This window comes from Mauremys reevesii, linkage group 23, assembly GCF_016161935.1.
Source record: "Mauremys reevesii isolate NIE-2019 linkage group 23, ASM1616193v1, whole genome shotgun sequence".
NCBI lineage: Eukaryota > Metazoa > Chordata > Testudines > Geoemydidae > Mauremys > Mauremys reevesii.
In genome coordinates, this window is record NC_052645.1 from 12,127,880 (window position 1) to 12,155,712 (window position 27,833).

Genomic DNA, 27,833 nt, shown 5'->3' on the forward strand with positions numbered 1-27,833 from the left:
CACCGGCATTAACGAAGTACTTCCGGCAGGTGGCGCTGTCGACGCCCCTAGGTCCTCCAGCGGCCCGCCATGCGCCGCGCTTCCTTTCTCGCCATTGTGCCTCGGAGGGGAGCGCGCGCTGCCCCTCGTGACGCCCGCACGGTGCCAGCTCGAGGCAGGCGGCCGCGGCCATAGACGCTGGCGGAAGGGGCGAGGAGCCGGCTAGAGCGTCGCTCGAGCAGGCAGCCGCAGCAGCCGCGGGCGGGCGAGTCAGAGTCCGCCAGGAAGCCGAGCCGCGCGGTGCCTGCGCCCCGCTCCCCGGACAAAGCCGCCGCCGCCCGCGAGGAGCCCGGACCGCCGCCGCCGCCGCGAGGAGCCCGACCGGAGCCATGTCGGCCAGCAGCCTCCTGGAGCAGGTACCGGCCGCCGCGCTCGGGGGAGGGAGCCGGGAAAGGCCCCGGTTTCGGGCCTAGCCCCGGGGCGGGGGCGGGGGGCGTTTACGGGCCGCGGCGGGCGGCTCTCGGGCCAGGGCGGGGTGGCTGCGGCCAGGCCGCGCCGGGTTCGGGTCCGGCTGGGCCTCCCCTGCCAGCCTGGCCTCGCCGCCCGGACACGGGGCGCCGCCGCCGCTAGGGCCCGACCCCCGGGCCAGGCTCCATCCAGCCCGGGTCTCCCCGAGCCGGGCGCTGCAGCGCCCGGTGCCTCGTCCCGCGCTCACCGCTCTCCCCTCCTCTCTTCCATGTCTGGCCGCGCCGCCGCCGCTCCAGAGACCCAAGGGCCAAGGCAACAAAGGTGAGAGGCCGCCGGGCCCCCCGGGGACGCGGGTGGGAGGAGATTGGATTGGGGGGGGGTCCCCGGGGTGGCGGCGGTGATAGTAAATCGGGGGACTGGAGGCTGCGGGTGGGAATGAATGTCCGGGGCTACCATGGTGGCCAGGCTGCAGAGGGGCAGGATTTTGCGGGGTGGGGGTGTGAGGGATGTAGCGGATTCCTCGGTGCATGGAAAATGGGCCTTTTTAAAGGATCAGGTGGGAAATAAGAGGGGGGTGGGAAATGAAGTTCTTTTGGGAGCTCAGCATCAGGATAAAAGAATTTCTCAAGGAATCTCTGTGTTGCCTCCAGGTGAGTTTATATATTGGAGCTGTCTGCAGGCCATGTCTGGAAGCTATACAGCAGAAGTAATTGTGTCGGTGAATCAGGGAACTTAGATTAGCTGCCATTGTGAGTAAGAGGAAATTTCCTTTAGAGGACCATGCTGGTGTGTGTGAGGCCTTGCCCTTATTAATGCAGCTCAGCTGGCAACATTTGGAACCAGGGAGACATTAGTGATATCACAACCTATGTTGTAATACAAAAAGTACTTTTAGGTTAATGCGTGTACTTGTTTGAATTGTGGAGTTCTTTCTAAGGGCATTAATTTTGTTCTTAGTGCAAAATGGATCTGTGCATCAGAAGGATGGGTTAAATGATGATGACTTTGAACCCTACTTGAGTCCTCAGGCCAGACCGGTGAGTACCACAGAACTTCTCTCTTCAGTTAAGGGGTAGGGTGTGCTATGCAATTACTTAATTTTCTGCCAGTGACTGACTAAAATGAATTTTTCTTTGGCTTTTCTTTGATGTTTTTAAGTCGTCTCCTCTATCCCAGAGATTGGGTTTTGACATTTGCTAGCTTTTTGTGGCGGTTAAAATAATACTGTTTTGTCAGTAAATAGGCAGTACTGTGAGTAGAAAACACTGTGGTAATTAGTTCTCATTAGTTGATTAAATATTTAGGTATAGGGCTGCTACAGTGAATATTGTTGTTGTTTTTTAACAGCAATAATTTAAAAAACAAACAAACACCTTGGGATTGGGGAACAAACATAAGGGTAAAAGAAGTCGCAAAAGCGTTAAGGAGCTTATTTGGGTTGCACAGATGTAGCTTTGGGCAGAATTTGACCCCCAAAATGTTTATCCTGAGCATAAAATGTTGTGCTTCTGATGAAGCTAGAAGTAGTAAAAGGAATTCATAAATCTTGTGATCATTTCTGATCTTTCAGTTTTACTGTTAAGACGTCACTTCCTTACTCATTTCTGGTTGATTATACAATATGAGTGACTGTATTGTATGGCAATGTGAAATATCTCAGTAAAATGTGGTAACATTCTAGAGGCTAGTCTTTCGCAGAGGATATTATCAGTATTCTTATCTCTTTACCAAGCAAACTGGAAAATGCATGAAGTTAGTTTTGCTCTATTTTTTACAAAAGCCAGACTAGGTGGTTTGATAAATGAAAAGGCAGTGGCAAATGAAACCTTAGCTTTAATTAGAAACTGAGCTGTAAAGGCTGCAGTCAAATCTGAAATTGTCAGTACCAGAGACTTCACCACTCTTTTTTTGTAATTTTTTTTACTAGCTTCTTATTAAAGATAACTTATACTGTTAATCCTGTTAAACGAGTATTGTGTGACATATATAAAAGATGAAGGAATACGTCAGACTCGAGGCAGTATAGGCTCAGTTATGGTAGGTCTACATATTGTTAAGCTGTATCAGTGACTTTTTCAGTTCATCCCAGTTAGCTCATCTTTTCTCAAACAGTTCAGGTATTAGTCTAAAATAGCCAGTAAGTTGTTGCATTTCTCAATTCATTTAGTTTTGTCAACCACATTTTTATAGTTGTAGTTTTTCAAACAGTGATATATATTTCATTGGCTCTTGTCAAGAGAATTCTAAATAGGAAGTGTCATACTTGTTGCAAATTAAAGATAGAAGTCTAACATCTCCTTGGTTTTTTATTTAATCAGTGCCCATCCTCCCTTGCCTCTAGTGAACTTAATTGCTATTGTTAGCAGCCTACCCGGTTGGTAAGGTCACATAAGAGTCTAGCTCTCTGGAAGAGTGTAAAACCTAGTTTTGAATCTGTGTAGACAGTGTTTGTTTAGGTTATTTCGCAGAGTCCTAGATAAAGATAGCTATGTCCCCGCCTAGTTCATTAGATGGCACTTTTTGTTGTCATAGAAGTTGATACCACTAATTCTGAAGGGTTTTTGAGCATTTTAAAGAGACTTTCAATTTACAAATTGCACTTCTGTGTGAAATTATTACCTACTAACTAAACTGCTAAATTTACTATATCTGACAGTTTAGAGGAAAAGCAATATTTTTTTTTTAGTTTATTTGGAACATTTAATAAGTGCTTAGTGAATAGTCACTCACTTTTCCCTCTTTGTGAAGGTATTTCACAGAACACAGGGGAAACTATTTTTTTAAAATAGGAAAATGATTGTTGAACTACAAAAATTAGTAGGGGAATTCACTGGCTGGCATAATACTGAGAACTCTTTGAAACTGACTAAATTTCAAACTGATGGTGTCCCTTGACATATTCAGCAAGAAAAATGAAAGATGAGACAAAGCTGGTTAGCTCCAAATAAAATTAAGTCCCACTAGAATGATTTCCTTTCATTTCTCGCTATGTTGTATAGTTTGTCACCTGCTCTTATATTTTGTCAGCTCATATAAGATAAGATGAGAGAAACAATCACAGTCAGAGTTGACTGTGGTGCCCCTGAACAAATGACAGGCGGGTAAGAAAACAGTGTCAAGGTTTGTTATCGGAAGATGGGACAGAAAATGTATACAAGACACTCATGGTTGGCTAACATAGTCAACTGCTTATGAGTAGGACTCCTAGAGGTGATGGTAACACAAATGAGGGGTGGCTGCATTTTGAAACTGCATTCCAGCTAATATGTATAAAACATTAGGTAACTAGATGACACAGGTGCATACTTTTTAATTCAGGAGCAAGTGAGAGCTGCCATTTTTTGAGCCAGTATTAACTAATTTGGCAACCTACTGAATCTCCTTAAATTTGACTAAGTTGCTTTGTATTCCGAAGCTCAAATGTACAGTTAGTGAGTCTTAAACATTAAAAAAGTCTTAAGAACTCTAATCCCTGGGGAGAGGAATGCAGAGGAAGAGTGAGACGGGGGGGGCTTTTCAAAAAGCATTAGTCATCCAGGGGAATTGAATACTGGTGGAGTTCGGTTTGCATATTAATCAGTGACACTCTGTCACTCAAGTTTGAGAGATATAGAAGCACTGGACTTCATGTTTAATAACAGTATGCACATTGCTAGGATTTCATCACTGAGCAGACAGACCTCTCTTCTCTGAATTTACTGTTCTAACCCTTATTTTAATTTGTATGCTCATAGGTTTATTGCACAAATAACTTTGTGATATAGATTTAGACAATATCAGTCTCTTCTGTAATCAAGCCCTCCCCTGAAAATTATTTGAGACAAACCATAAGAGAATGGGTGAAAAGAGACTATGTTGACTTCATTAGGGACCAAATTTGATCTGACAGTGTCACTTTTTTTGTGCACTGTATGGGAGAAATCTGTTAAGCCAAAGATCTCATCCCCAGGATAGAATGGGTCCCAGCTTTAAATGTAGTCTTCATTATATATTTTTAAGGCAACTTCCTTTTGAGTATTTTAAATTACCTCTGAAACTGGGGAGAGAGAGGTCTCTATCCTTTAAAGGAACAATGTATGATTTTTAGCTAACATCTTAAAAAATCCTTATTTATATTACACATTACACTGTAGGGCCCAGTCCTGCAACATCTCATTTACTTAAATAGTCCCATCAACTTTTAAAGTAAAGACTGTTCACTGAGTTAGGTTTAGCAGGATCGAGCTCTTAAATGATTAGAACTGTTCTTCCAAACACACTAACTGATAGACTCCAGGAACTCAACCTATTTAACTTAACAAAGAGAAGAAGGTTTAGGGGTGACTTGGTTAGTCTCAGTACCTACATAGGGAACAAATATTTAATAAGTGGCTCTTCAGATTAGCCGAGAAGGGTATAACGATCCAATGGCTGCAAGTGACAAATTCAGACATTTTTAACAAGGGTCATGGTGGATTCTCCACTGACCATTTTGAAATCATGATTGGGTGTTTTTCTAAAAGATCTGCTCTAGAATTTATTTTGGGGAAGTTCTATGGCCTGTGTTATCCAGGAGGCCAGACTAGATGATCATGATGGTCCCTTCTGGTCTTGGAATCTGTGAATTCACTTTTATTGTGCTACTTATTTATCTTTTTCTTCTCAGCTGGGAAAATGAAAATAGACTAGTCAGATTTATTTTCCGTTTTCAAGCAGTAGCCCAGTGATATGATGATTATTTGAGTGACAAGAACTTCAGGAGACTTTTTTAAAACGAAACCTGTCTCCATTGGTATCTTTACAATTTTCTACTAATTTTAGATAAATTTCAGGCCAAATATAACCTGTTCTTTTAATTTTGAGTCTAGGCAGGTTACTTTCACTTAATTCAAAAAGAGATAGGGAGACAGAACTGCTGTTTCTTTAGTGTGCAGAGCTATCTTGATCCTACATAGGTTTTGATGCATATATGGCATGAAGTCCTTCAGGAACTGCTCTTGGCATAATTCAGTGAAAAATGGAATGGTGCCTAATGTAAGCCAAGCTTTTAAACAGGAACGGAACCTGGCTTTCATCTTATCTGCATTGGATTGTCATGTAAACTATCATGTAGCACTAAGACCTGTGTGCGTACAGGTTCAAATTACTGGATGATAAAACCCACTAGTGTTACTGCAAGAACTCCCTGGTGGTATGGTTTAAATATGAAATGACAGATCTTCATGTAAGCAAGTCTTAGTGATGTCTGTTAAAGTTTCCTAATTACATCCATGGTAGTAATATGGGGCTGTTTGGATGTAAACATCTAGAGTAGAAAACTCGGCAAGTTTTTTTCTTCCAAACCTGAAGTCAGTCTCTGTAGCTGTGCTGGAAAGGCCCCTCTGGAAAAGCTTTAGGTTATCCCATGTTGTTGTAGTATGTCACTAATAACATGTGGCTGGAGCTCCAGAATAGTTTGAGTTTTGAGGATGATACTGTAAATTCCATGTTGGTTTTAAAGTTCTTGGGATATTTGTGAGCACTTTAATATTAACCTTTGAAGAAATTTTTATGGATAATTGATTTTTTCAATAGAAATAAATGTGGCCTTTAATAAAACTGTTTGTTGTTCATAATTTTAATAGTGCTTTTTATTGGTCCCTTCTCCTCCCGTCTTCCCCCGCCCCCCAGTATATCCCTTTCTTCCAAAACCCCACCAACCATGCAGATTATAAAATGCCCCCTATTCAAAAAAATACACCTTAAAACCCACGGCGTCAGGCAGGTATAAAATGATGAAGTTATTCTTTGTACTCTAGATAAAAGGTTGAACAGCTCCAGAGCATTTTGCTTATGCTATAAAATCGGTGCCCAGTTCCACGTGGTGCATCTGTAAACTTAATGCTTCTACATCTTGGAATGAATAGTGTCTTAAATCTTTACATTTAATCTTTCTGTCAATGAAACGTTTTAATACACATTTGACAGAGGGTACATTTGAAAGCCACCAAGCCTGTTTACTGAAGGCTTTGAATATGTTTGAACAGCTGAGGTAGGGGTGGGGCACAAGAAGAGAATAAAGGGGTTTTATTCCAGGCCCCTGGATGGTTTGTGCTGCTTATTCTAACTATTCAGTGCTTATTTTTGTTTTGCAGAATAATGCATACACTGCGATGTCTGACTCCTACTTGCCCAGCTACTACAGTCCATCCATTGGATTCTCCTACTCGTTAGGCGAAGCTGCCTGGTCTACAGGAGGTGACCCACCCATGCCCTACTTAACATCCTATGGACAGCTAAGCAATGGGGAGCCTCACTTTCTCCCAGATGCAATGTTTGGGCAGCCAGGGGCGCTTGGCAGCACTCCATTTCTTGGGCAGCATGGCTTTAACTTCTTTCCAAGTGGAATTGACTTTTCAGCTTGGGGGAATAACAGTTCTCAGGGACAGTCCACTCAAAGCTCTGGATATAGTAGCAATTATGCTTATGCACCAAGCTCACTGGGTGGAGCCATGATTGATGGACAGTCTGCTTTTGCCAATGAGACTCTAAATAAGGCTCCTGGCATGAATACCATAGACCAAGGGATGGCAGCACTGAAGTTGGGCAGCACGGATGTTGCAAGCAATGTCCCAAAAGTTGTTGGTTCCGCTGTTGGTAGCGGGTCCATTACCAGTAATATCGTGGCATCTAACAGTTTGCCTCCTGCTACCATTGCTCCTCCGAAACCGACATCATGGGCTGATATTGCTAGCAAACCTGCAAAACAACAGCCCAAGCTGAAGACCAAGAATGGCATTGCAGGTTCAAGTCTTCCACCGCCTCCAATAAAACATAACATGGATATTGGAACTTGGGATAACAAAGGGCCGGTAGCAAAAGCGCCTTCCCAGGCTTTAGTTCAGAATATTGGTCAGCAGCCAACCCAGGTGTCCCCTCAACCAGTGGGCCAACAGATCAATAACAGCCCACCAGTGACACAGGCTTCTCCAGGACAACAGCCGCAGCCGCTGCCACCACCACCACCACAGCCAGCCCAGCTACCAGTGCAGCAACAGGCAGCTCAGCCAACCCGCTGGGTTGCACCTCGTAACCGTGGCAATGGGTTTGGTCAAAACGGAGTGGATGGTAATGGAGTGGGACAGTCTCAAGCCAGCTCTGGTTCCGCTCCTTCGGAACCGCACCCAGTGTTGGAGAAATTGAGGTCCATCAACAACTACAACCCCAAGGATTTTGACTGGAACCCAAAACACGGTCGGGTTTTCATCATTAAGAGTTACTCTGAGGACGATATCCACCGTTCCATTAAATATAACATCTGGTGCAGTACAGAGCACGGCAACAAGAGACTGGATGCTGCTTATCGCTCCATGAACGGGAAAGGCCCCGTTTACTTACTGTTCAGTGTCAACGGCAGTGGTCACTTCTGCGGAGTAGCAGAAATGAAATCTGCTGTGGACTACAACACATGTGCAGGTGTGTGGTCCCAGGACAAATGGAAGGGACGTTTTGATGTCAGGTGGATTTTTGTGAAGGACGTTCCGAACAGCCAGCTGCGGCACATCCGCCTAGAGAACAACGAGAATAAACCAGTGACCAACTCCAGGGACACTCAGGAAGTGCCTCTGGAAAAGGCTAAGCAGGTGTTGAAAATCATTGCCACCTACAAGCACACCACCTCCATCTTTGATGACTTCTCACACTATGAGAAACGCCAGGAGGAGGAGGAAAATGTTAAAAAGGTAACCTGCCTACCTGTCTTCAGGAATTTTGTGGGATGGGGAAGCATAGAGAAGCTAGGTGGTACAATGGACTAATGAAGTAACCTGGAGACTTGCACTCATAAGTGAGTTTGGGGTCTCACTTTAGTTCCTAGCTAATCACTTCCCCACATCATGAATCTACTATCTAGTCTGGCAGCTCCTGCTCTGGATGGGACCAAGAGTAGGAGGGAGTTCTAGAGAACATCAGTGCGGTTCTGGTGGAGCTGTGTGGGGAAGCTTGTGTGGCACCTGCCTGCGCTAACCTAGATGCTAGTCAGTGCTGCAAGTCAAAGTTTTTTTTCTGAGTATCAAATTTACCTGATTAAAAAAATAAAATTGATCAGTGTTGTCAAGACTCCTCTTTGACAAGTATACGTTCTACAATAAGAGTGGCAATCAGGTAATATATGATCATGTAACAAAGCAATGAGGAATCTTAGAGGTCAAAACATTCTTACCAATGGAGTTAAATTACCATCCTTACTGATATTAGATGGAAATTTAGTGGCCTTAATTTTTAGTTTGCTACAAATCAGGGTGTTGAATTTGCCTGTGGATGACTCCCTCCCCTTAGGGATATGACTCTTATTTGATCCAAAACACTAATTAAAAATTAGCACCAGCAGCAGCTCCTGGTTTGTTGCCAAGTTTTGTAAGGCTCCTTAGATCCAGCAACCGGAAATCCCCCACCTGGTATTTGAAGAGCTAAAACATAAGCTGCAAACAATTCAGTGTGACAATCATTGAACAAAAAATTAAACAGTGCACACCTTTTCAAGTACAATATTTTAATGTTTGTTACTAGTATACAGCGACGGGATACCAAACATGACTAGCATTGAGCAGAAACCCTGTCAGTCTGGGTGGGAACGCATTGGAATAGTTCTATTGACATGGTGTGAACTTGGCTGGACTTGATGGCAGTTTGCAGGTTCTGGGTGGTCTCATGTCCTAAAAGCTGCCAGGTCATTTGAGGCCCAGAATGCAGCAACCAGACAAGAGCAGACTAAGTTTTAACTTGCAGCAGAGGGAGAAGTTAAGAAATCTGATCACTGAAGTGTGGGATGGAGATCTTCAGGAAGTGGGATTCCTAGTACGTTTCACACTTAAGGTGTGCAGAGCAGCAGAATTTGCAGTGCAAGGGAAGGTCACATCTTGGGGAAGGGAGGCAGCTGAAGAATGTGAAGGGGTGTGATTAACTCAGTGGAGAACTGAGAACAAATGCAAAGGTGCAGAAAGTTCCCAGCAAACAGATTTGAAAACTTGGTAGCTTTTTAAAGTTTAGAATATTTTTTTAAAATAGTAAAAATGTTCAATTGTAACTTACTTAATGGTCCATACAGGAAGCATCTTAAGAAATTAAATTGGTTTAAACCTCACCTTCAGTTTTTTAAAAATGTATTTGCAGTTTCTCTCCCCTGCTTCCTTCAAAAACCGCTCCCATGAGAGTTACCGGTGAGAATGCTAAGAGCAGAAATGGCAGCTGAAAAAGATGTTTAGAACACTGGCGATTCCTTTTGGCATTACATTTCAGTTAGCTTAATGTAACACTCAGGTAGAGAAGTGGTTAAGGAAATTTCCTCTCTCCCTGTGAGGGAACTTAAACATGCATCTCTGAAGTTCGTAGGCAAGGAATGAACTCCTGTACATTTAGAAGTCAGTATGTTTGCTTTTTACTACAGACTCATTTTCTTTGTTATGGTATATGGGGTTCCTGGCCTATAATGTCTGGTATGGAGGAAGTGACTTAGCCTGTCATTTTCAGTACGGTACCTCAGGGGCAGCCTGACCTTTTGCATCACTTTCTGATGCAGCCTTGAAAATCTTTAGGTTTTCCTTCAGCTACTGTTTCATCACTTCAGTGAGAACCAGCAGACTGGTTCCTGGCTTCCAGTTTTGTTGGGCATTAATAAAATGGATACTTGTGTTTCTGCCTTGTGACTGTTGTTGGCAAAAGCAAATCTTGTGTGGGCAGCATTCTGTGAGCACCTCAGCTGGCCACCTGAAAAGGATCCACATACCAATTTAAAACACTGCCCCAGCAGCAGTTAATGACGCAGACTGCCTGTCCATGGTCTGTTAGACTTCTTTTGTACTGGAGAAAACCCACTGCTAAGGGCTCTTTATCTCTGCAGTCACTGTCAGTGGAAGATGGTGCTCTGTACATGTTCTGCATTCTTGTTCCTTGGAGCTTAAACAGCTCCAAGTTTGGCTGATGTCTAACTTTTAACAAGCTTACAACTGTTTCATTTGGTTTCAAACTTGGCCAAGGCTGTTCTATTAATTGTTTCTCCAGAGCAGCTTGTACAAAGTGTCTGCTGAATGTACTCTCTCCCCTAACCCTCTCAAAATTCTGGGGACTCCCTGGGTTTTCTCTCCTGTTTCTCAGGTTATCTCTTTAAGAATATCTGCATCCAAGATATATAGGAGTGACAGATTTCTTTAGAGCACTGTGTAGCATATCTAAACAGGCATGTAAGTGGTACTTTGCTTTGGTGTTCGTGCTATGCCCTTTCACTTATAAAGGGAGGTTAAAAGGCTGAGTTTGTCTAAATCTATTATGAACAGACCACTGGGCCTTCTTTGCTGCATGTACATTCTTATGCTGGTCTCCACTTCGTCCCTGTCCTTAGTTAGGTTTTGTTCTGTTTTCCAATCCAGAATTAGATTTTTTTTCTTCAAACCGTTCGATGTTCTCCTATCCAAGACTGCTGAAGCTGATAGCCAACATAGTCCTTCTCAATACCCTTGACAATTGCTCCCACAGCACACTCCATCACTGACTGCTGCAGTGTGTGGACTGCTTTATTTTATATATTAAAACTAGCAGTAACTCTTTGTTTCTAGAAGGTGTTGCATTGACTTCAGTGAAGTGGTCATGCATATTTAACAGGGAAGTCTCATGAGATTCTGCTTACAGTGTAATGGCAATATCTTGTGTATTCCAGACTCAAAAGCAATGGAGGTAAAATCATGAGTGCTCTCTAAAGAATTGCACTGGATCTCAGCTTTATAGCTCTGTTCTGTTGCCTTGGCATTATGAATTGCATGTAAACAGTGCACACGTTCTGTGGACTTTAGAAAGGAGTTTGCATAAAGATTTACATTCTCCAGTTCCAGTGACAATGCTTGTTGTAGTGTGCTTCCTTCACTATTGATAAAGGTACTTTTCAGAAGGTAAGAATCAAGCTTGTATTGACTCCAAAAGAGCTGAAGAGTTGATTTGGGTGTCGGGTGTATCTGTCAATCTCAAAACAGGGGCGTAGGATTTGCCAAACGGACCATCATTTCCTGAAGTGTATTCTTTTTTTTCTCATTGGTTGACACCTGATGCTTTGGAGAAATATTAAACCTTTAAAATACTGAGCAGAGAGTCCTGTGGCACCTTATAGACTAACAGACATATTGGAGTATGAGCTTTCTTGGGTGAATCTGACAAAGTGAGTATTCACCCACGAAAGCTCATGCTCCAATACGTCTATTAGTCTATAAGGTGCCACAGGACTCTTTGCTGCTTTTACAGATCTAGACTAACATGGCTCTCCCTCTGATACGAGTGGTAAATGTCACTGCCAAATTTGAGGGGTGCAACTTGTGGAAAAACAACTAAATGTTAAATCTGCATTTACTAACCTGGATTTTTTTTTATGGTCACTTTTAAGCACTGATTTTTTTGGTTTTTGTTTAACACAGTTTGTATTTCTTTGGTTTTGTAGTTGGCTGGGGAAGCGGGAGGGGAAGTATTTTCCAAAGACTGGTGGAGATCCTCATGATTCTTCTGTTACTGTTCTCTTGCCTAATGCCTGTTGTGTTATCCTGTAGAACATGATAAAACCATTCTGAGTAAACAAAGAGCTAGAACTTCCTTCTCTGTTTGCTTGGGTATTGCAGTTCATGGTGTAAAGTAATTTTTGCTTGCACTGACATGGTTCCTTTCATCCAGGGGTCATAAGATTACCTACCATACTTGTACTAAACCCCCTGAAAAACCTGGCCAGTATAAGCTCAATTGATAGGTGTGCCAGTGCTGAATATCCTTGCTATGACTCTTTAAAGTTCTGAAATGCACATCACAGTTTCAGCCTTCTCTAAATAGTGCGCTAGTTAATACATTTGCAATGGATAAACTACTCTCCTTGTCTCAGTACCTACCTGCTGATGTGTATTTTGCATTTATTATGCCTTTTATCCAACCTCAAGGCACTTAATTGAAATTGATAAATGAGCCTCATTATATATTCTGTGGGGTTTTTTAAAAAGGGAAATCTTATGGCTCTTTATTGTATGCTCTAATCCAGAAACATGCTTCCTCCTTTAGAAGAAGGGAGTTGTTCCTCTGCTGTAAAATAAGAATAACCAGAAGCCATCTTAGTACAAACAAAATGGAAGTTAGATTGTGAAAAGTAATCCAGTTCTAGTTACTGCAATGACACAGAGGCCTGGTCTACACCTAAAACTTAGGTTGACCTAGTTACATTGCTCAGGGCTGTGGAAAAATTTGCATCTTGCATGACATAGTTAGGTTGACCTAACCCCCACTGTGTAGACAGCTGGGTCGATGGAAAACTACTTCCATAGACCCAGCTACTGCCTCTCAAGGGGATAGATATACGGCAGCGACAGAAAAACATCTTCTGTCATTGTGCCATGGACGTTTGCTACAACAGGGTAGTTGCAGTGCTGCAGCTGTGCCACTGTAATGCTTGTAGCATAGACATACTCTGAGTTTTAGCGAGTTGTTAAAGCTCATTAAGCTACAAGATTTAATGACTGTTAAAGTCAACTGGTAGCTTGTGAAGCTGATCCCTAGAAGTTGTCAGGATGAGAAGTTTAAAATTGTTTCTTTAGGATTGGTAATCGGATTAAGAGCCTTTCACCTCTAGGCCACCGGGTGAAATGCAGTACAAGTTGTGAGTAACCAAAAGGTATTACCCTCTAGCAGGGAATGGCCTACATGCAATGAGTTAATCTCAGGCCATTTTCCAATGAGCCAGTTGCTTAATCACAACTGGTACCTGGACTGACAGCCTCATGAAGAGACCAAGGAAATTGAATGTTGTTCTGCTGGAGGTGATCTCTCCAGAACAGTGCAGGGGCACGTTGGCAAGGGACAGTTTGCAGAAGACTTGTTCTTTTCTACCTCAAAGCAAACTTGATCTGTTGATATGTCTCAGTTCTCTTAAATGATCTTATTTGGCATTTGGTTTTTTAAAAAACATTAAGCTGCATGCATCAGCTGTTAATACCACAGTGAACTAAAATGAAAGCCTTTTTAATGTGGTGGGTGTCCGTTTTTTTTTCTCTCTCCCAATAATTCAAGTTAAAGGTGCTGCTGTCTAGGGTTTGTGTTGCTGTTCTTTGAATGTTTTTGGGGTGCTTTAGGAAGAGGATTCCCCAGAAACTTCATGAGATTTTGATACATGGAGGGGAAATGTTGTGGGGGTTTTTTTAAGGGAAATATTGGTAATTTACTAACACTGGTTGATAGCCCATTAGTGGAGGGCAGGGTTACAGAACTCTAGGTAATTTAGCTGTAGTAATCTGAGAAGCAGCAATTGCTCAAGGAAAGTTACTTTTCTCTGAAGCTAAATGTCAGTTGGCTATTTTGTTTTCTGAAAGCTCAATGCAATTGAGCATATGTAGTGTTCTCTTGCCTGCTTTTTCTGCCCAGTGAAGAAGTATAATTGGTCAGGTGACACTGCTTAAGCTGATAAGTGTCTAGGAAGAACTAGAAAAGTATTAGTGTGTGAACACATGAACCTCCTGTATTCAGAGTTGTCGTAGGTTTAGCTTTACATGAGCTATTCGCCTCAGTGCAAGGGGATAAGTTAGATCACTGACCTCTAGGTCTACATTTCTCTTTGTTCTTAGAATGTATTCCTGCAACCTTTTTCTGTCCGATGGGTCACTTTTTTGCTTTGTCTCTTATATAAGGTATCTGGTGACAAGTATTAATTTAAGAGGATTCTTTTTGTACTCTTTTTATTTTGTCATTGTATGAGCATATTAGCTACAGTTAGTAGAACCCTGCCTTAATTTCTAAAATTTCTGTTGTACTTAGTAATAATAATTCTTACAGCATTACAAATTAATAAGCCAGTGGCACAAAACCGGACCATTGTCTTGTAAAATAGTGCAACTGCACTTTTACTACAGTAAAGTTGTCCTAGGAACTCTTGGTTAACAAGAATTGTGGTTATGCAAGCTGGTGACTAGACGAGGGAGTTGATTGTTGCTCTTTCCAGTGGGTAGCTGCCCAGCCTGCTGCTTTTTAATTGAAGGATAGGTCATGTAGTAATGCATTTGATCAGGTTAATAATAGCATTGGGGGGGGGGGGGGTTGTGAGCCATTCTGTAGAGAACTCAAAATGTAGACAGCAATTCTAGTTTCATACTGTTAGAATTTCTTTATTAAAAGAGCAGTGCTGAGCAGTTTTTTGAGTTAGCTGCTTTTCTATTGTTTGTTATAGACTAGTAAGGTAGGAACTTGGGGGGGGGAGAGAGAGAGAGAGAAAGAAAAGAAACTATAATTCCCTTCCCATCTGTCCTGTATGTCTAATTGAGCTTGAAATTAAAAGGCATCTGTTTCCTTTTCTGTGTGCGCATGGTGTTATTGATTGCTGTGCTCCCTGGCCTGTCCGTCATTATAAGAATGACAAAAGTACAGGCCCTATATAAAGTGGCTACCTTAAGAATTTCTTGGCATCATAGTGGATCTTTAAGAGATTAAAGCCCTGAGGATCATTCTCTCTGGAGTCTCATGTAACAGGTCATATTTTGGCCACAAACTGTTTGATACTTGGGTTTATATATGTTTACAGTTTCATAGTGTTGTCTTATAAAGAACTAAGCAGGAATTCGTATGCCCCAGCCACTGTTGCTGGGGTATAAGATTCCCTTTTAAATACCTAGGAAATAGAGATATTTGTATAAAAGTCATAGGGAATGTTGCCCTCCTTACTGGAGCTCATTAACTGAATTTTGGTATCAGCTGGTTAATGGAAGTGGGAGACAGCAAGGCCTGTTGTCTGTGACTTTATCTTAAAATGAATATTAAGCTTCTCTGGCTTACAGAATGAAGTACTTGTTGTCCAGGCTCCATGGGGGTGGATGTAGAGTTGTCCAAGCTTCAATATTATTCAGACCTGGCTGTCACATTTGTATTGTATGACGATGAGTACAACACATGCTTTATTAGCTTTGCATCAATTGAGATTCTGAATCTGGGAAGTGGGTGAACTTCCCTCTCCAGAACATCTTGTGGTTCAAATTATGTGGTGCTAACACTTACATTCTCTACTGTGTAGTCAGCCAAAGTCATTAGACCCATTTCATGTGACCCAGAGTGAGATTTGATCCCAAGCCTGCACCAAGGGTGTATTACTTCACTGTCATCATTGCAGATTAAAACTCAAGGATATACTATAATGTTGTGTTGTATTTAGATGGAATAAATGGTGTTAGACAGTAACTGGTTTATGTCTGTTAACATTAAACCGTGTTAAACAAGGTCAGGGGTTTTATATACAAAGACTTTGCCATGGTACTAAGCAAGCTAAATACACTATTTCTAAAAATCATTTTAACCTTTAATAAAAGTTTAAAGAAGGAAAAAGTCAAAGCATTTGAAATGTAAAGTCTTAAGATTTACATTTTAACATCCTGTATCTCTTCTCCTTTAGCTGGAGAAAATTTATGGAAGGAAAAACCTCCTTGTTCAATAGTCTCTTAGATAATATTAAGATGGCAATAATTGTCCTTCTGGGGAGAAGAGAAGAAGTTAGTTGAGGTGGCTGGAGCGGTTACTCTTGAAATCTAATGCTGTTTCATCCCAGGTGGCGGTTGGGATTCAGCTAGAGTTGGTAAAGGTGGTGAGCTCATCTGAGTCCCTCTGTCTGGCCTGGTCTGGTCAGGACATGTCTCAGAATCAGGGTGACAAAGGTCCTGGGTCCCTGGAGATGGTGGGGGTACCAGCCATCATGGTGAAGCTTCCTCCAGTAGCCAGTTCTCCCCAAAATATTTTTAAGAACCCCAGAAGGGAGTGATGGGTGGAATAGCCCATCCCCTAGTTATTTTGTTTACCAATTAAACCTTTTTCTGAGACGCCAATTTTGGTTCATTCATTTTTTAGTTCTACGATTTTCTTGTTTACCAGGCATGATCTTAATGCAGTCCTTGAGTTATACTAGGTCTTTTTGTTTGGATTTTCTGTCTTCCATTTGGACCTTTTCACATTAACCCTTGTTTTAAGTTATGGTGAATTCTTATGAACTTTCACATACTCTTTACTGTTAAGCCCTCAATTAGAGTAAATTTGTAAGTCTGATCATTACAACAAGGTTCAAAGGAAGGTTCTTGGTAAATGCCATTGACTTTATTAAAGCTGGGATGGGAGACTTTAACTCTTTAATATGTAAGTCAATGCAGAAAGTGTGATATCCATACTCCTTGAAGGACCCAAGCAGGGAAACAGTCAAAGTGCTGTGAAATGCACAGGGCCAGCAAATTGAAAAAATAGTCCATTATTGCCTCGTGTGTGTATATACACAAGAATATCTGATGAAGTAGGACTGGGGCAAGGGAAGAAGACTGGACTTGCCAGTAGAAAAAAAATTTCTGGGCCTCACCAATAGCTGCAGTTTGAAACTTAGGAGAGTACAGTCAGTTTCACTGCTGTTGCCCATAGCCCTCTGAGCAGCCATAAAGCTAATGAGTTTCTTGTAAGTTTTTATATTTGGCTGTTCAGGAAAGCTGTAGCACATAGTTACCAAATGGTGGGGGGAGAAGGAGGGTGTTGGGAATGTTCTTATTAACAGCTGGGTGTGGGAACAAGGAATCCTGTTTCCTTCTGGGATCTTGGAATGGAAGCTACAAATATATTTTGCCTATACACTAAAGCCAGGAGGGGATTCGGGTCCAAATACCATGCCCAAGTAGGAAGCCCATTGGTGCTTAATAGATGTCTCTGGAATCCTACTCAGAAGGCTCCCATAACTTGTATTAACTTCCAGTAATCATAGATTATTAGGGTTGGAAGGGACCTCAGGAGATCATTTAGTCCAACCCCCTGCTCAAAGCAGGACCAATCCCCAAATGGCCCCCTCAAGGATTGAACTCACAACCCTGGGTTTAGCAGGCCAATGCTCAAACCACTGAGCTATCCCTCCCGATGGGTAAGGTGTGCTGGTAAATTTTTCAAAGCTTTTAACTACCTGTTTTTTGTAGGGGATCTAAATGTTCATATTCACTGAGTGACATGGCTTTGGGTAGTTGGTGTCCAGTAGCATGTTTTTGTTTGCTTCAGGACCACATACCATTCTGTTCCCTGTGCAAGTTATATGCTTCAGGGCAGCTGGTTCCTGCAGGAAAGTTCCTCTAAGTGTTTGCAGAAATTGGACGACTTGTTGCTTCAAAATGCAGTTTTGATCTGGAGTGTGAAGACTGGCAGAGTTCATCCTTTGCACTAAATTGCATCAGTTTTGGTGCTGCCTTGAAAGCAAGTTGGGGGTAGGGAGGAATTTGAGCATGTCTGCCAGCCAGCTGACAACCAGGAACAACTGACAGGATGCTGCTGCTGCTGCAGAAATAGAGGCAGTCTTTCTAAGACTTCCATGAAGTCCCTCCCGACACCCTAGCTCCCAAGCTGGATGGTTGACATAGAAATGCAAGCTATGGTTTAAAACGCACAGATCATGTGGTGGTTGGTGCTCTGTAAATGCTTCCGGTAGGTTAGTCATGTTTTGGTTACAACCACTCTTGAAAGAGGACATCTTGCTGTTCCCTATTTACTCTGTATGCCTTGATAGCCCTTTGTTGATTAGATACCAGGGTGATAGGCATCTGAGACAAACATTAGGTGATGTGCTCGGTTTTTATGCTGAAGCAAGACCTTTCTAACTGCCAGGATGTGCAAACTCAGCCTGATACTGTGATTTGGCTTTTCAGTCTGTGACGGGGACCTTTTTGAGAGAGTCCCTCTTCTCCTATATCCTGCAGATGGATGCAGTTGAGGTTTGCTGGAACACTTGAGTTGTCTGTGCCTGTAATTCAGATTTCCAGGACCGATTACATATCCTCCTTTGGCATATGATCCCACAGATGGGTCTCATTTTGCTTGCCCTCTGGTCAAGTTGTAAGGCTTTCTTGTTTAATCAAGATTTTGATTAAACTTTAATTTGCTCTCAGAGCAGGAGGAGTTCTAGCATGGGGTTATCAACATGTCTAGTATATTTACTTTTTTGAATTTTAAGGAGCTCCTTTACAAGAGTGCAAAGTGATAAATAACTAAAATTCAGCCATTGTCACAAACCAAGGAAAAATCTGCAGACTGAATGGAGCAAGCGTTTCTGTTGCTGTGTAGGTCAGGGTAGGATGCAGCTCTTTCCTCTGCAGTTGTATTGGCTTTCCAGTGCCAACAGTAGTAAAATATTGTGTTTTGTATATAAACTGAGCATTTTAAGACTCAGAAGCTGCATGGGGAGCAGATAAGCAGTGTGACAAGGTGCTATTTTAGTAAGCGATTTGTGCTAACCATAACCACATTTTAAGCTGATCTGGTTGGAAAGGCTGGCAGTATACAACTAGAGCAAAAACGGCATTGGTAGAAACATCACTCTTATTTCTAGTTCAAGTCAGAAGTCAAATTGACTTGCAGCATAACTTTTGGAAGCCCTGAAACTGTATTAGTTTGGTTAGGGTTGCATATGATCCGATGTGGGAGGCCTCAAATGGTTTATTTCCCAAGTGAACAGAATGATTCCAGATTTAAGAATCCCTGTGATTCCAGCAAACGTTATTGAAGATGGGGCTGAATTCTGCTGTTGGGCAAGGCACACATCTCCCATTGATCTCAGCTGCAGTTGCATGCACATATCTAGAGGACAGAACTTAGTCATCAGTGCATATGACCTTAGAGGAAGGAGAGTGGTCTAAAGTACGGGTTTTCCAATTTCCATAATGCGGCCCACAGCCTAAAAGTTTCAGGTCTCACCACTTCTCCCACTCAGGCATACGCTACAGCAGTGCTCATTACAGCAGTTGCTTATGTGGAAAAACATTGGGAAAGTAACGTGTGTTGAAATCAGACAACACCATGCCCAGCCCACCACCAAGTGCGCCGACACACTTGGCAGTCACTGGTGTGGTGGTGAGGGCATGAAACTAGCACTTGAGTTGTGGGTTCTGTCCCTATTTGTACTTAGATAAATCTTTCTCCAGCCATAAAGCGGGAATAATACTTGCCTACCTCACAGCAAGTGCTGCTTGTAAATCAATGTGAGAGCCTCTGCTAGGTGCTATACAAGTGCGTAGTATTGGCATCTGTGTATCCGTCATTTCTAAGGTGCCATTCATCACAGTATGTAGGTGCTAGCTATAAACTTTCAGGTAAGTCTTTTACTCTCCTGTCAGGATTGGCTCCCAAGCTGTGTGACTGGAAACTACATCCTCTCATCAGATTACTGCGCTAGACCCGTTCATTCAGTAATGTCACAAGCCAGCTTGTGACATCACGTCTTCCTCCCTATAACTGTGATGACATGGCTGAAATTATTTATGCAGGATAATCACAAAGGGCTTCTAATCTCACATTTTAACGTGGTCTGGAATGGAGAATTTTGATTCAGCTCTCTAGGATATCTGTAAACACAGCATGTCCACGGCCGTGCTTGCAAAAGTGTATAGGTGTCTATTCCACCTGCTCTGAGCAAGGATACGTTTCTTGTTTTCCATCATGTTGCTTGGTACTGTGTACAGTTAGTCCTCCCATTGTATTCGCACAGTGCTCTTACCTGTCCTTCACTGATACTTCACAGCTCTGGTTTTGCCTGGTCTGTCCTCTATCCCTTCTTCAGTTTTTCGTTATACTTGAGCCAATCTTTGTTGATCAAGGGCAACTTTAATAAAACGCAATGTGGATATTTTTTGTCATCCAGGGGTTCACATGTCAAAGGGCAGAATCATGGTTAGTACCTGCAGGTACACATGTCCCAAGCCCTTTTCCTGGGATTTCACGTGGGTGTTATCTTAGCAGGATTCCCTACACTCCTGAGATCTGAGGAAAACAAGAATAGAGATCATGTAGGTACACAGCACTTAACCCCCACCTCTGATCCCAAAAAATCTACCCCCCCCTCCCCCATGGTCCAGCACTCACTTGTTACCTTCTATAACCCCTGGAGAGCAAGACATCTCTCCCAGGGGGGTGTCCCACTGCATTGGATGAGGGTGTGGACAATGTTGGACTGTATAGAGGGGACATCATCTCTAGGCCAAGGGCTCTTTCCTAGAAGGAAATGCAGGAGAAATTGCTCGTTCAGCTACAAACAAAAGCACAGAAAAAACTACTGCCATGAATGAAGAGAATGAAATCACGCCCCGTATCTCCTTCAGCACTGAGAGCAGTGCTCACATTAGCACACTGGGGCTTTTGGACCCCAGATGGTTGCACCGGAGTAGAAGGAAACTGCTTGCTTTCCCTCCATGGCATATGCATGGATGAGAGCATAAACCCAGATCCTTGTGCCATGTGAGGAAAAGTCACTTGCAGTGGGTAACGGAATGAGCCAAAAATCTGAACGGGGGCAAATAGACGCCCTACACCATTCCTTTATAAGAAACTCCCCCTAAATATTCTGTGAAGCTGCAGTAGTGGGGGAAGTAACAGGATTATTCTGTGCCAGAGTGTGACACTAGTTCTTCAAGCCTCTTCAGGTTCTGCTGAATATTCAGTTGAGAGAAACTTGCAGTACAATCCCCAATCCTGAAATTAAACAGTTTGTTTCTAGTCTGCTTCTTCAATCTCTGGCCTTTTTCCAGATTGTATGAAGGATCCATTTCTGGGCCTCTTCTTGGGTTGTGTTGTCCTTTGTTCCTGCATCCTGTGGCTTTTTTTGCTCCATCTCCCTTGTGCCATTCAAAAAAGAACTAGATAAGTTCATGGAGGATAGGTCCATCAATGGCTGTTAGCCAGGATGGGCAGGGGTGGGTGTCCCTAGCCTCTGTTTGCCAGAAGCTGGGAATGGGCGACGGGATGGATCACTTGCTGATTCCCTGTTCTGTTCATTCCCTCTGGGGCACCTGGCATTGGCCACTGTCGGAAGACAGGATACTGGGCTAGATGGACCTTTGGTCTGACTCAGTCTGGCCGCTCTTATGTTCTTATTCCTCTTAGACCCCTTGTCTTCCTTTCCTTGTGCCATGCTTTGGCCTTTGGAGCCGCTTTACTTTCATGGAAGGGGAAGGAGAAAGCAACTCATTAAAGCCATGGTTTGGGATCTGTGTGGTCAGCTAATCAGTTGAAGTGGTCAGCAGGGACTGCAGCCACCATCTGCAGGACAAGATGGGACTGTCTCACTTGAAGCTGTGGTGGGGCTGGGTGTGTGTGTTCTAAGGCTGTGTATTCCTGCAGCTAGCTTAAACCCCATCTGTGCCTGAGAGGGTGGAGTTCATGCAGTTGTGACCTCTTCCTGAGTGTGGGTGTGGCATGTTGCCATCTGTCCTTGGTTAGTGAACTGGGCTGGATTCAGAACCAGGAGGCAGAGGAGGAGTAAGACTTGGCAACTTCATTTCGATTTGCAGCTTCCCCCAGGCATATGGCTTTATTATTTATTTGTACTGTGGTGCCCAGGGATCAAAACTGCTTTGGTTATCTGTTGTGGTTCCTGATTTCTGCAGTTTTCAGTTCTGCTCCATTTGTATGGCAAATATTAATGAAGAGAATTTACTCCACCTTAAAAAAGGCAACGTGTAAGTATCCAGAGCTTTGTCTCAGGTGTCCTGTGGAGAAAGGGAAGTATGGGTTGACTAGGCCTATTGTGGGGAGGAAGCTTTAAAACTGAAGCAGCGTTCCACTCACTGTATCCTTGGTTGATGGGGGTAGGAAATGTATTGTTTCAAATTGGCGCTTAGTCCTCGCCTGCATGGAAACTTTTACTGGTTATCCAGGCAGTGTCTGCACCCACTGTGCAGACACTCTTATTCCAGTGTAAGGGTGGTTTGGTTAGATTTAGATTAAACCTTTTTCCAAGCGACACAAACTAAATCAGAAAAGGCCCCCTTGTACCAAAATATGGCTGTCTACACACTGTGGAGGCTATGCCAGCGTAGTCTCCTAGTGTCGAGACAGACTATGACAGAAGGAGGTTCTTCTGTGAGTGCAGAACACCATCTCCCCAGATGATATGAGCTACATGGCTGGAAGGACTTTTGTCAGCATAGCTGTGTTTTGGTGGCATAACTGTGTGAGTCGGGCAGTGGTTTTTCACATGCCCAACCAATGTAGCTATGCCAATGTAACTTTTTCATTGGAGACCAAGCCTAAGCATCTTGATACAGGGAGTTATACTGGGGTACAAAGGCCTGAGGCTAACCAGACACCTGTAGCTGTCATTTTCTGTTGCTGATGAATGGTAATGGCTAACTTTTTTCCCAGTGCTGAGGGTAGAAACTGGATCCAAAAATGGTTTCAGTGAGGGCCAACTTTTTCAATGAACTTGAAGCAAGAGATCACGGGGAATGACTAGGTGGAGAAAAGGGGCCAATCAGTAACTGGATGTGAGCATTATTGTTCATGGAGAGCTCATCTGTTGGCAGATTTTTGGTCATCTTATTGATGTTGCATGTTAAATTGTCAGGAATGTTTAGAAAATGTTTTGAGTTAATTTAAATAAGCATCTCTCTCTCCCCAGCTTGCTTTTCTTAACCCTTTGTGGAAAGCTGGACTCAAGTTCTGTGGCGAAGCCCCTTGATTATGAAGTAGCACAGAGGGAAATTTTGCAGCAGCTGCATTTAACATTTAAAAAGTTAATGAATCCAAGATGAAAACAAATATCAGTGCAGTAGCTGCTGAGGTTTTTGTTATGAATTTCAATGTAATTTATTCTTTTCCACTCTTTCGTTTTTGGATATGCTGTCGTTTTTATCCTGACAATGCATAATTGTGGTGTAGCGGTTGTCAAGGGGAAGCTGGCGGTTTTGGCAGCTAGGTAGGGGACAGATGAGGATTTGGCACCTGGAGAACCATAGGAAGTAGTTTGGGATTTTGGAATAACTACCTGCTTCTGTTAAAATGATCAGCAGTAAAATAGTTGACATTTCCACTGTCCCAGATTGAGGTCAATAGAAGGAGATTTTGGAACAAATTGATAAATTGAACAGTAATTCACCAAGACCAGATGGTATTCACCCAAGGGACTGGGAGGGGCTCAAGTATGAAATTGCAGAACTACTAACTGATGTGTAACCATCATTTTAAATCAGTTTCTGTACCAGAAGATTGGAGGGTAGCTAATGTGACACCGATTTTAAAAAGGCTCCAGAGGTGATCCTGGCAATTACAGGCCAGTAAGCCTAACTTCAGTACCAGACAAATGGTTTGAAACTAGAGTAAAGAGCAAAGTTATCAAACCCGTAGATGAACACACTATGTTGGGGAAGAGTCAACACTGCATTTATAAAGGGAAATCGTGCCTTATCTATGTATTAGAATTTGCTGAAAGGGTCAGCAAACACGTGGACAAGAGTGATCCAGTCCATATGGAATACTTGAACTTTCAGAAAGCCTTTGACAGGGTCCCTCACCAAAGGCTCTTAAGCAAAGTGAGCAGTCATGGGATTAGAGGGAAAGTGCTGTCATGGCTCAGTAACTGGTTAAAATAGGAAACAAAGTGTAGGAATGAATGGTCAGTGTTCACAAGGGGGAGAGAGAGAGAGTGGGGTCTCCCAAGGATCTGTACTGAGACCTGTGCTGCTCAACGTATTCACAAATCTGAGAAAATGGGCAAACGATGAGGTGGCAAAACTTGTAGATGCTATTACCATATATACTTGATCATAAGTCAGTTCGTTAAGTCGATTTCACCCCCAAGATGGATAAGTAAAAATGAAAAATTTTTATAACCAGTTCATAAGCAGACCCTATAATTTAGGGGTCGGCAAACTTTGACTCCCGGGCCATCAGGATAAGCCGCTGGTGGGCTGAGATGGGTTGTTTACTTCGAGCATCTGCAGGCACAGAGGTATACCTACGTAAACAAAGTGTCCCAGCGCGCCAGCTGCTTACTGTGACAGCCTGGGACAGCAATTGGTGGGGAAATTTTTTTGGGGGGGAGAAGCTGGGAGTCAGGGGCGTAACCGCTGTGACCACCTTCCACATGACCCCACCCCTAGCCCAGGACCCCCATGCTGTCCCCATCCCTTCCCGCCTTATCTGGGGAGGGCCGGGGAGGATGTCTCTGGCCTGGCCGCAGCCTGCCAACCCTGGAGCTGCAGCCGCTTCAGAGGCTGGGGCAGAGCAGCGTGGCCAGAAGTGGAGAGACTCTGCCCCCTCCCCCCACTCCCCTTTTGGTTCTGCTGGCTTTGCTGCCTCTGTTGCAGGGAGGGGCTGTGTCCCACCTCTCCCTCTCTATCCCCGTTCATAAGCCAACCCCCTTCTCTGGTGCTTCCCTTTCTCACTAAAAAAAATGTGGCTTATGAACGAGTATATATGGTACTCAAGATAGTTAAGTCCAAAGCTGACTCTAATGCGTTACGAAGGAATCTCGCTAAACTGGGAGACTGGACGATAAAACGGCAGATGCAGTTATCAACAATGAGTTTCAAAATAATGCACATTGGAAAAAATAATCCCAACTATACATACCAAATGATGGGGTCTAAATTAGCTGCTCTCAGGTAAGAAAGAGATTTGGGAAGTCATTGTGGATAGTTCTTGGAAAACATCTGCTCAGTGTGCAGTGGCAGTCAAAGTGAACGATTTAGGGACCATTAGGAAAGGGGTAGATCGTAATGCTATTATATTTAATCCATGGTATGGCCACACCTTGAATACTGTCTGCAGTTCTGGTCACCTCCTCTCAAAAAAGGCCTATTAGAATTGGAAAAGGTGCAGAGAAGGGCAACAAATGACTAGGCGTATTGAACAGCTTCCATGTGAGGAGAGATTAAAAAGACTGGGACTGTTCAGATTAGAAAAGACGACTAAACAGGGATATGATAGATCTATAAAATCATAAGTTCATGGAGGATAGGTCCATCAGCAGCTATTAGCCAAGATCCGGGGTTCTCAAACGGGGGTCGTGAAGTTATTTATGGGGGGTCACGAGCTGTCAACCTCCACCAAAAACCCCACTTGCCTCCAGCATTTATAATGGTGTTCAATATATTTAAAAGTGTGTTTAATTTATTAGGGGGGTCGCACTCGGAGGCTTGCTGTGTGAAAGGGGTCACCAGTAAAAAGGTTTGAGACTCACTGGCCAAGATGGTCAGAGACACAAACCCCAACTGCCAGAAGCTGGGATTGGATGACTGGGAACGGATCACTCGAAATTGCCTTGTTGTGTTCATTCCCTCTGCAGCATCTGGCACTGGCCGCTGTCGGAGAAAGGGTCCTGAGCTAGATGGACCATTGGTCTGACCCAGCGTGGCTGTTCTTATGAATCGTCATCTTTAGGTTTCAGTGCTTACCGCTCCATTCAATGCATGGGGCCATTTGCTCTTCTTTTGTACTGTCTACCTTGAAAAAGTGAAGTGTGAACCAATACCACGTCAGGCCCAGTCTGCCGTTTTGCTGTCACATTGGCTGTTTAAAATAGCGCGTACCCTGGATCACCAGTCTTCACGGCATGAATTCTGTGGTTGGAGAACTCACAGGGGCTTGGTTTTATAGCCTTGAGCAAGCAACTTGCCAGTGCCGAGTTCGCTGAGGGACTGAACACAAACGGTTTTCAGTTCCTCCTCTCCTGTTCTCACTAGACATATGAGTACCTGATCTCCTTCAGCAAATGGAACCCTGCTACCAATTCACTCTTGAAAGCACCCAAATCCCTCCTGTACCAGGGCAGGTTCACTCCTCCCCACTGTTACCTACTCACTCTCTAGACTGGCTTCTAGCCTGATAGGATTGAGAACTGGAGGCAGGTCTCTTGGGAACTGCTTTCTGAAGATCCATGTACAGGAATGGGGAAGAGAGCCCTGTTTCGCCCCACCAGTGAGGCACTGGAAACCCTCACTGATAACTAGCACAGTGGCTGCCTCTACCTGGCCCCGCAGACTGTGTCCAACCAGTTAATTGACTTAACATTAGCAGTGAGTAGTTTGTTTATTTCACTAGCTCTTCACTGGCTGCCCTTTTCCCCCCTCTCCTTGTTCGTGTCCCACTTCCCTTCATTATACTTGGCAGGCTGTACAGAACTGGAGGAATCTGAGCAGGTTGCATCTGAGCGCTGTTTTTTAATGAATTAGACTGGTGGGCCCTCTGCTCTTGCTGTCTGCAGAAGATGTTGCTGGGGGTAGGGAGAGGAAAGGAGCAGGGTGCGGGGGGAGGGGTTGTGGTGGCAACTGCTATTATAAAGGGGAAATGGCAAGAGCTGGGAGGCATCACCAGATAGGATGTAAGTACTTTGTCATACTAGCCATGTGCAGCTGCCCTCTTAAAATGAGTTCCTACTCCTTGAACAGAAACAGACTGTTTCTCAGATTCAGCTTCGTTACAATGGACCTTTCCTGTCATAAACCAGATCACTAAATATTAATGTAGACAAACACCCCTCAGGGAAGGTTTTAGGAATACCTAATCCCGCTTCAGCGTGGGGAGGTGAACAAGGTTGATCTTTTGACATCTGTTCCAGCCCTATGTTTTCATAGTCTGTGTATGAGATAGTAGTGAACAAAATCTTGTTCCCTCTTGACCCATGGAAGTTTTGCAAGAGTTGCTCTAAACTAACCACCTTCTCTTTTCTCCTGCAGGAACGCCAAGGCCGTGTCAAGTAAAAGGCTACCCTTCCCACAGAGACTGCAGCAGAGGTTGCATCCGGGATATCTTTCAGAGAGAGGAGAAAAAAACACCCCAGAGAGAATTAGGACTTTTTTTCTTAATTTCATTGACTTTAAAACAAAAAAAAACTTACAAACTTGCAGTTTAAAAAAAAAAGTATTGGAATGTCACAAGAGACATAGGACTAAAAAAACAAAAACAAAAAAAAATCCCTTCTAGGTAGAGTATAGGTAAAAACTGTCCCCTTTCTTTTGGCTTTGGTTGTGATTTCAGAGCATATGCTTTGTTTTTTGTCTTTTTACTATGTTTTCCGGATTTGAAAATCCGTAAGTGGCATATGCCTTTTTTCTCTAATTTTTAAACCCCGCTGCATCCCTTTCTTCCACTTCCCTCGTGCCTCCTTTCCCCCTGGTTTTGACATTTGCACTTGGAACACCGAGTTGTGACTTGTTTTTTTTTGGACATCCGCTGCAGAAAGTGGAAGAACTATTTTTTCCTTGGACTGGAAGAGGAGGAATTTTATGACTTATTTGGGTTTATTTGCCTGGAAGAATCGAATGGAAATTATTGCCAAGGTTGTGTCTAAGGGTGGTTTGTTTTCCTCTGACCCTTTGTTACTCAAAAGTCAAGTACTAGGAGTCCTAAGAAATGTTCTGTTCTTGTGCATTATATGGATTACAGATTAAGTCTGGATTAATTTGATTTAAAGGCTGAGAACGGTGGTAAAAACTTGTTTTGTTTACAGGAACATGAATTTTGAACGAAAAATATTGTAAAATGTGTAGTGAATATGTTTCTTCAGTTTCTTGTTAAGCCAATGAGGAATGGGCGTTGCCTTTCTTTTCACCATTAATCACTTCTCAATAATAAACGTGAGATCCTGTTGAGCATCA

General features: G+C 43.2%; 1 protein-coding gene across 1 annotated transcript; it reads left to right on the forward strand.

Annotated features, from left to right (window-relative positions):
* YTHDF2 (YTH N6-methyladenosine RNA binding protein 2) lies at positions 1 to 27,833 on the forward strand. Its single transcript, XM_039511908.1, has 5 exons — positions 1 to 395; positions 744 to 768; positions 1,405 to 1,484; positions 6,561 to 8,147; positions 26,913 to 27,833. The coding sequence occupies exons 1-5, from the start codon at positions 369 to 371 to the stop codon at positions 26,934 to 26,936; spliced, it is 1,743 nt and encodes a 580-aa protein (XP_039367842.1). The 5' UTR covers positions 1 to 368; the 3' UTR covers positions 26,937 to 27,833.

Coding starts and splice junctions, on each gene's coding strand:
- YTHDF2 (XM_039511908.1), top strand. CDS start 369: ATGTCGGCCAGCAGCCTCCTGGAGCAG. Junction 396..743: donor CCAGCAGCCTCCTGGAGCAG/GTACCGGCCGCC, acceptor CCGCCGCTCCAG/AGACCCAAGGGCCAAGGCAA. Junction 769..1,404: donor CAAGGGCCAAGGCAACAAAG/GTGAGAGGCCGC, acceptor TTTTGTTCTTAG/TGCAAAATGGATCTGTGCAT.